At 47.4% G+C, this 9,100-nt stretch overlaps 1 protein-coding gene across 1 annotated transcript in view; it reads left to right on the top strand.

Moving 5' to 3' along the window:
* Window positions 1-868: 868 nt before the first annotated feature.
* XPO4 (exportin 4) overlaps window positions 869-9,100 on the top strand; it is a 77,985-nt gene continuing 69,753 nt past the window's right edge. The window contains exon 1 of the mRNA XM_082751823.1: window positions 869-1,163. Within this exon, the coding sequence (XP_082607949.1) occupies window positions 1,080-1,163 (84 nt within the window). The 5' untranslated portion in view covers window positions 869-1,079. The remainder of the gene's footprint in view (window positions 1,164-9,100) is intronic.

The following is a 9,100-nucleotide window of genomic DNA, read 5'->3' as shown; positions in this document are numbered from 1 at the left end:
TGCCCTTTCTTGGGGAAGAATACTGACACCCTTCAGTCTTCTCTTCAATAAGTTGTATTTCTTACTGTCATCCTGTCTCCTTGATGTCTTCTTCTTCCTTCCATTACTATTCTGCATCCCTTGCGTGCAAACACTGGACATTTACACTCATTTCACACCACCAGGTCCCAGCGATACTTTCCAAACCCCATAAACTTCAGCACGGGGGAGGCCAGCTCTGGCCTCTCGAGCACTGGGAGGAACTGGGCTGCTGACACTGCACTGTGGCTGGAGCAGGGTGGCTGGGGAGGGTCTGTGTGCCAAACAGTGGGAGCTGTTATGTGTCTGACCCAGCAGGGATGTACCCCAGGAGCTCCAGTTGGCCCTGTGCACTCAGTGCCCTAGGCAGGTCTTCTGATTTAAGTTCACCTGAAGGTATCAAAGCTTGCGCACTCCAAGGCTGCTCCAGCGTGTGATCTAGGTGCAGTGACACTACTTCACAACCTGAAGCACAGGCGGTTCGGGCTCAGTATGAGGGGGCACTTCTGTGCTGTGAGGTGACAGAGCGCTGGCACAGGCTGCCCAGAGAGCCTGTGGGGTCTCCTCCTCTGGCGATACCCAAACCCTACATGGACACCACCCTGTGCGATGTGCTCTGGGCGATCCACCCTAATCCCCAACACCCCTCCAACACCCGAACCATCCCTACCCCCCACCCCTCTCCCCTCACTCCCCAACCTCCCCCACCCCCTGAGCGGCGGGGGGCAGCCTCGAACCCGGGTCCCCAGCACCACCACCACCACCACCGCGGGCTCCTCCCCGGCTCTCCCCCGCGGGGCCCGCCCCGGAGGCGGGCGCGCAGGGCCGGGCGGTGGGCGGCGGGCGGCGGGCGGTGGGCGCTGCGTGCGGCGGGGCCGCTCGGAGCCGGGCGGTGGCGGTGGCGGCGGCGGCGGCGGCGGCGCTGGGGCTGCCCGCGGCCATCGCGCTGCCTGAGGCGGCGGCTCCGCCGCTCGGGCCGGGCGGCGGGGCCGCGGGCGGGATTGGCTGCGCGGCCGCCGGGCCCCAGAATGCAGCGCATGGCGCGTCATTGAACGGAGACCATGATGATGGCGGCGGCGGCGGCGGCAGCGGGGGGGGCCCCCGAGGTGATCGCCCAGCTGGAGAACGCGGCCAAAGTGCTGATGGTGAGGGCCGGCGGGGCTTCGCCTTCCCCCCCCCCCCTCCTCCTTTACCCTTTCTCCTTCCCCTCTCCGCTTCTCCTTTCTCTCCGCGTTTCTTTTCCAGAGTTTTCTCCGTGCGGAGCCTCCCCCCCCCCCCCTCCATTTCCCCCCTCCGCTCGCACGTGGAGGGGGAGCCTGGTGAAAGGGGGGCTCCCCGGGAAAGTTTTGGGGCTGCCCTGGATGGGGGGGCAGTGGGGGCAGCAAGGGGGACGGGCAGGTCCCAAAAAACGCCCCCACCCCCCCCCGGCACGGCTCCCTGCCAGACTGGAGGGTTTGGTGCCGAAACGTGGGCAGGCGGTGGGTGGTGGTGGTGGTGGTGGTGGTGGAGGGGTTGGAGGGGAACCGAGCAGGATTTGGGGAGGTTTGTCCCTTATGGGCAGCGTGCAGAGCCTTTGGGGTAAGTACTGGGCTGGAGCAAAGCTTCAGCAGTGGGTATCCTCCTCAAAATACACCTGGCTTCCCCTTCCAAAATCAGCCAGGAAAATGCTGAATATCTTTCCAAACGAGAAACTAAGACACCAACAAACGCCAATCCTCTTAAGAAGAAAACCCACCACCACCAAAACTTTTCAAAGCGTGCACACGGTGATCCCTTTTGGGCTTGGCTTTGCTTTTGGTTCACGCGTGCCTTTGCAGAACTGAGCTGCACAGGTCGTTAGGCAGCCTCGTGATCTCCCTGCCTTGCTTTCTTTTAAATAATGCAGTTGCTGTAATTACCAGAAGTGCTCGACTGTGTGGAGGAAATACGTAGTGAGTATTAGTGTGACACACAACTTGGCTGTGGAAGGAAGCCCCGAGTTAGGTAGGTTTTGGTATCAGGCACGTGGGGTGGCATCTCCAGCATCGTGCATCCGTGCTGGGAAACTTAACAACGCTGCTTGTGGTGGCAGTTTCCCTAGCCTGGCTACCACAGAGAGGAAAATGCCTATTAACGTGGAGATAAAGTAATCAGAAGTGTCAGTGCAGTGAAACGATGCCAGCCTTTTATGGCTGCCTTGATGCTTCTGTTGGAGAATTGGTGCTAAACTTGCTGGTTAAACTCTGTCTCCAGTCTGCAAACACATGGCTGTTAGGATCTTTGCTGATATCTCTACCTTCCTCCCTCCCTCCAACCTCTGTCAGTATGAAAAAGGACTTGTTGCAGGCGTGAGCTGCTGCTTGTTTGTTTGTTTGTTTGTTTTTTCCCCTCCAGAGCTGCTCTTGGAAGTCCTGTAGACATCCCTGAACTGGCAAGAGTTAGTTTAGATCCCTCTTCCTGAGGAAGCGGTGTAAAACAGAGAGGTTTCTGGAAGCTGTCTGTGAGGCTGAGGAACCCGATCAGGCTTTAAGGCAGGCTGGCTGTGAGGGCTGTGGGAACTGCTGATGGTTCCTGCCCCATGCCTCACGTTCCAAGAACCAGCAGGTTTTTGGGGTGACAGCGGAGAGGAGTTGATACAGCTGCCCGCCAGGCTAGCTGAAGGTGGATGTGGGACCCCCCGCCCTGAAAGGGTCAAACAAAAAGGCCTGTTCCTTCTCACTGGCAACTGTGGACAAATGAGAGCAAAATCCTGTTGCAGGACTGCACCTGGACAGTGATAATCCTCGTTTAAACTTCCTATACCGTTTGATAAAATCTTGTAAAAGGTCTGTTTGGAGCTGGGGGCAATGTGTAGTTTGTGTGTGGCAGCTGGGAGGCACGAACTGATCAAACCAACTGATAGGATTAATTATTTATGTAAAAATCCGAGGACCGGGGGGAGGAGGGTGGTGAACCTGGTGCTGGTAATGGAGGTCAGCAGAGGCTGGCGCATGGAGCCATACCTAAAAAATGAGCTGTGAATGGTCTGATAGATGGCAGCAGGATTTAACTGGGCAGGGAGTGGCGAGGAGAGAGATGGTTTGCTCTCCTCACCTGGCAGTCCATGCAAAATTCAGTTGGGAATGAGGTGGTGCAAAGTATCTGAGGATGGAGCAGGGAGCGGTGGCAGTTCATGTGATGTTTGTCTTGTTTTCAAACTGAGATACAGAACCGTGGGGGAGAAGAATGGACTAGAGGAATTCAGACATTAAAAAAATAAGGAAAGTTTAATTAACTTTCCTATAGGGTAAGTATGGATCACCTTGAGCTCTCTAAATATTTGATGAGTATTCTCATAATTCTTATTTTTTTTATTGCTTTGGGTTAGTGGAGTTTTCCTTTGGAAAACCACTTTGTGTGTCAGATACAAGATAAATTTATTCTGAGCTCGCAAATTGCTGATCTTTATGGGCTTTACGAATCATGGCATGCATTGTCTGAAAACTGGAGAGATTTCAATCTGTTCTCTCACCAGGTTTCTCTTACAGCTGTGTAAAAATGCTTGTCCTTTATTACAATAATGCCTTTCAAGGAGCCCGTGTTCAAAAGGTAGGGTTTCAAAAATGATTGAAATTCAGTACAAGGTAAAGAGTAGTTAGATGAAGTTGTCATTAGCTGCCAAATAGGACTTTGAATGCTGGTCCTATGGCAGTTTTCTTTGGTGTGCATAAGAGTGTTTGCCATACTAAAAAATACACACTTTTTTTTTTTTTTTTTTTTTTTCCTACTTGCTTCCTTTCCAAGCTGTGTGTTTAATGTAAGCTTCCCACAATGCCTTGTAGCTTAAACCCAAAATGCCGTGCTGTAGTTCAGTGCCACAGGCTGCTCTGTACCTTTGACCTGTGCGACTCTGGCTTGGTGAAGACTGTGCACACCAGAATCTGTGTGAAATGAAGTGAGTACAGTGCTGCTCCATTTCCGAACTGTGGCATCCTTTATCTATAATGTATGTTTCCTTTCTCTTATGTTCTGTTTAGCTCATCTGGTAATTAATGCTAAATATAATTAATAGAAGTTGAGCACTGTTTAATAACTCTTTGTGGATTAGGAGGACAGGCTGCATTATTAAGGGAAGAAACGTAAGCTTCATCCCATAGGTGAGAGCATGAAGTCAGAAGTGTGCACAAGGATTTTAGTTATTGTTGGTGGTTTATTAAAGCAGATTGACGTTTTTTTAGCATGTGATGTTCTGTGTCACCTAAATCTAAATCCACAGGTTACAGCTTGTTCCCTGGCCCCCTCCAAAACGGGATGCTCTGTTCCTACACTTTCTCCCTTGTGACCTGCGCCGAACATATTAATATTGCAAAGAGGACATAAGAATTAAACAAGGGAATGGATTTCTGTCAGGTTAGTGAGATGAATTGATGATCTGTGCAGCCATTTAAGTTGCAGAGCTAGCACAAGGAGGGGGCTGAAATTAGATTGTCGGACATGTGCGGGGCCAGTGTGCCTCATTAGCACTGATGAGCCGTCAGATTGGCACAGTTGTATCATACACCTTCAGCGTAAAATTTATTTGCCAAGTCAGACCGTCTGGGTATTAGAAATGCAAGGCACATGGCGAAGAGATAAGAGGTTACAACTTTCAGAAAGGGAAGTTCCAGCTGGATAGAAGGAGAAAACTTTCATAGTAAGTATGGTTGGTGGAGGCAGTGGGACAGGCTGCCTGGAAAGGCCGTGGGATCTCCCATCTTTGGGGAAATCTAAAACTTGACAGAATGAGACCGTGAGTGACCTGACCTAACTTTGAAGCAAGTTCTTTTTTTGGCAGCAGTTTGAGCTGAGTGGCATCCAGAGGTTCCTGTCATCCTGTGTGGTGTGTGCTGAGTGGCAATAATGGACAGGTTCAAGAACATCTGAGCAAAGGCTTTTACAAAATAATTCCCTTATTTACAAGTTTTTAAATGTTCTTTTCTCACCATCGTCTGTTTTGGGGGTGATGGTGGAGGAGATTCACACATTTCTTTCTTCTTGGGGTATTTCTTAGTTTGTAATGTACCTTGCTCACCTGTGAACTTGTCTGTCAGATGTTTCAATAAGCCTGTAGAGTAACAGCATAAGGGAGCACGTTAGTATTCTTAAAACCTAAGAACAAATTGTTTGCATCATCTACACTGACAGTTTGTGTGGGATTTTCTTTTTACCTGTCCTTGGAGTTTGGACCATGACAATCCTCCTCCATTTTCTAAGTTCAGTTCCTCGTTGCGGCCTGCCTTCTTTGTAGGGCATTTCTTCAGGTCGTGATGCTTGAATAATGGTAAGGATGAAAGGAAGAGATGTACCAGCTCTGATTTTCTTATGGCAGGTTACCTGTTGGAAGAAATCCAGACAAATGAATCACTTCAATGCTGAGACTTGCTGAAGTCTTCCAGGTCATCACCTAACAAAACAAGCTGGACGTGTGCCATAATATTATGGCTGGATTAGACCAAACATCTGCCTAGCTCAGTTCCATTTCCAGCAGTGGCTTCTAGCTGCTGATTTAGAAGAAGGGCCTCAAAAAATAGAGATAATCCTTTTACTGGTATACACTTTACCATATTTGAATTATTATCTTCAAGAGCTTCAGGTGGCGTTGTTGCTTAATGATTATTGATGAAATTTTCTTCCACTCATATATCTAGTTGTTTCTGGAATAAATATATATTTTTGTTTTTCTTAGGCTTTTATGTTATATTTGTCTAGTAGTAATGAGTTTTACAGGAGTTTTTTGAGGGAAAGAACAAAAGAAAACATTCTGTTACTTGAGAGAAGCCTGCTGTTTGAGCATTTCATTCAGTATTGAATTACGAGATGTACCAACTCATCGTGCTGGGTTTTCTTCTACTGTACACTTTGATTTTTTTGGTGTCTGTCATACTGCACCCTCCTGTCATCTTTTATACCTGGTCAGCTTTTCAAGTAGGCGATGTCCTGTACAACTGATCATCCCGGTATTTGTCTGTACGATTTTTGAGATGGACCGACCAGAACTGCGTTCATTTGTGCTGTGGGAACATGAAGAGTTTCGATGGCTGTACATTTTTGGTATGCTTCTGTATTCCTTTCCTAGCAGTACTTAACGTTATGCTTTTCTTTATTACTTCAGCGCATCGAGGTGGTGTTCTCAAAGGACTATGCTCAAGCAGTCCAGATCTTTTTCTGGAGTGGTACAAAGTAATGCAAGAGCCCATCATTGTGTATGTATAGGTGTTCCAGCTTTTGCTTAAGAACTGGTGTGGCTGGTGTGTTTTACAGGCACGCAGTTCAGGTTACAGTTTGGGAATGAGTACACGCAGTGTGCGGCATGTTAATGAAACTTTCACCTGGGAGCAAACGTGCATGGTGTGTACCCAAAAGCAGATGGTGCCGAGGGTGAGGAGGTGACGGCAGGAATGTGAAGATTGCTGCAGCTTCTGATATCTTTAAAAAACAAACGTAGCATCTAGTGAAACGGGGCTCTTTGCACGTAGGGTTTGTTTTTTGATCGTTTCACAGAGCGAGTGTTCATCTCAGCCCGGGATGCTTCTCACTCGTTGCACATGTTGGTGTTGCCTTAGCATGTTTCTCTATTTTGTTCTGAGATGTTAATGAAAATACTGTGTGCCTGCTTCTAGAACTGTCCGTCAGGGAGCTTCATTAGTTGGTAACTCCATCTGGGTAATTCTTCTTCCGGCACTACCTACTGTTTTCTTCCCTTTAACCTGCTTCCTAAGAGCCTTACTGTTGGTACGATAATCTGTGTTCATTAGTTAATTAATGGCCCTCCATATGGAGGGGTGGAAGGAGTTCTCCTGATTAGTAAGTTGAGCTGGTGCTGTCACAAGCAGGGAAGTGATAAATTCCTTTTTGTGAGTTTCTGGCATTGTTATGATACTAAAAAGTCCGTCTAGGGTAGGTATACCTGGGAGAGTTTCTTCCACTTTGGTGTCCTGGCTTGATGTAAGGTTGGGATTTGGGATTAAGGTGGTCGTGTCTTCCATTTTACCAAGGACAAATGTATTCCTCATACCTATCTCCTTTCCAGCTTTCTGGGTTCCCTTGGTTTCCCCAGAACTAAAGGAAGTGGAACAGATAGCCTGTGCTGGGGCAGTGACCCAGTATAAGAGGATGCAGTAAAATCTGGAGCAATTCTGATGCCTAGTGGGGTGTGTGAGTGGCATAAAAACACACGTGTGCTGGGAGATGTGTAGAAGGGAGGCTGTCAGATCTGAGGAGGAGACATTGACACAATCAACAACCTTCAGGTCTTTTTGCATTCCTTTAAAGTCTGTCTAAACCACCCTGTTGAGCTTGGGGTAGTTGTTGGCATAGGGAGGGGTTGGGAAGTAGATGCAGGGAAAAAAAAATATTTTGTTTTTAAACTGAAATTATTTTCACTGTGTTGCATTGTAAGCAATTGTACTACCTTGACTGAGATGAAAAAGGATGTCTGTGCTCCCAAAAGAAACTTTGGTCAAATTGTGCTGTTAATCCACTTAGGAAGTAGCAGATGATGCTTCTCTTATACCTTCAGATCAGGGCTGATTTCATTTTGTTCTTTTTTTTTTTTTTTTTTTTTTTTTTAATGGGAAATACATTTAAAGTTATTGGGCTTAATATAGGAGCAATGAATGAAAATTTATTGTTCGTGTTACAATACAGAGAAGCCTTTATAGTGGTGCCTACTGGCTTCAACATTTACAGAACTGTGAAAGTGAACGTGCAGAAAGGCTAGGGATATACCATGGTTTGTGTTGAAGCTATGACACTGGGTATTTATCCTCCTACAGTCCAGCTGTTTCATGCAGCTGTGCAAAGTGGTAGAGGCACAACTTGTGTTGAAAATACACCTTATCACAAAGTCTCATGTAATTTATTTGTGACTGTGGAATTGCATTAAGGTGTTTTGCCATGGAATTTGTCCGTTCTTGACAGGGGGCCCTGGGATTTCAAAGGGCTTGGCCAAGGTGAAGAACATCTGCAGAACCAGGCTTGTCAGCGTGATGTAGGTGTTGGCTGTGTTTTCAGAGAAGCCTGAACCAGTCTAACAGCAAATGGCTGAGGAAAGCCATTGCTCGTCTTTTTGCTGGCTTGGTGATCTGCTACTTCAGTGAGTTGGACTGGCTTACGGAAGGAGCTGCCAGTTGCCAAAGCTAGCATGAGATAACGTTAATAATGTGTGACTAGGAGCAGAGAGGAGGTAACGTGGCTGGAAGGAGAGGAGGAAGGTCTCCAGCACTGCATTCCCTCTCCTGGCACTGCAGCCTGGAAGCTCTGCAAAGGCAGTGCCTCTTCGCTCCTGGTAACGTAGACAGGGATCCTGTCTGCAGGATCCACCTAACAAAGGGAAAGGATAATACTGGCATCCTTCATAGACGTGCTTTGGTATCTGTTAATGGGAAGAGATAGAGAAAAAATTGTGTGGTATTTGTATTTTATGTACTTCACTAAAGTATTTTCTTTCTCTGCTAAGGGGTTTTAATGTTTTGGCTGTTGATGTTTTGGGGGCTTGCTGTAGTATGGCTTTAGGGCTCTATTGGTGTGGGTGGTATATTCCTTGACTTTCTGTGTCACACACTCATTGACCCGTTACTGCAGAAATGCCACTTTTTTGTCATGTGGTAACACAAAAGAAGTTGCTCTGCCACGCAGCTGGGCTGGGGACAGGGGGAGGCTGCGCGTGTTGGTGATGTGGGGACAAATGTCATCAGTTCAGGGTTCTCTCTGGACCCTTCTTGTGTTATGTGGCTACAGATGCTGGCTTGATGTTAGGTGCCTTAAAGCTGTGTTGGTGTGTTTAAGCAGTGGCTGAAAAGCCTTACATTTTAAAATTGGCACTGATTTTTATGTACACAGAGCTTTTGACACTTTCTGCACTGATCATACATTTTCTGCCCTCCCCCCCTTTAAGGTCTTAACCATTCTTTGTCATCTGTTCACCCACTGACATATACTATTTGCTTTGCTAATAGTGTTGGCTTCTAGTTACTGTTATTTGACTAGTTTTCTATCAACCACACTTTTTGGGTAGCTTCTGAGATAGCTAGTCTTGTATTGTCATAGAAAAAATGTATCAAGAGGTTAAGAAAACATGCACGTG

This window comes from Aythya marila (assembly GCF_965140915.1).
Source record: "Aythya marila genome assembly, chromosome: 1".
NCBI classification, from domain to species: Eukaryota; Metazoa; Chordata; class Aves; order Anseriformes; family Anatidae; genus Aythya; species Aythya marila.
Note: the sequence above shows the minus strand (reverse complement) of the source record. Positions and strands in the feature narration are given on the sequence as shown.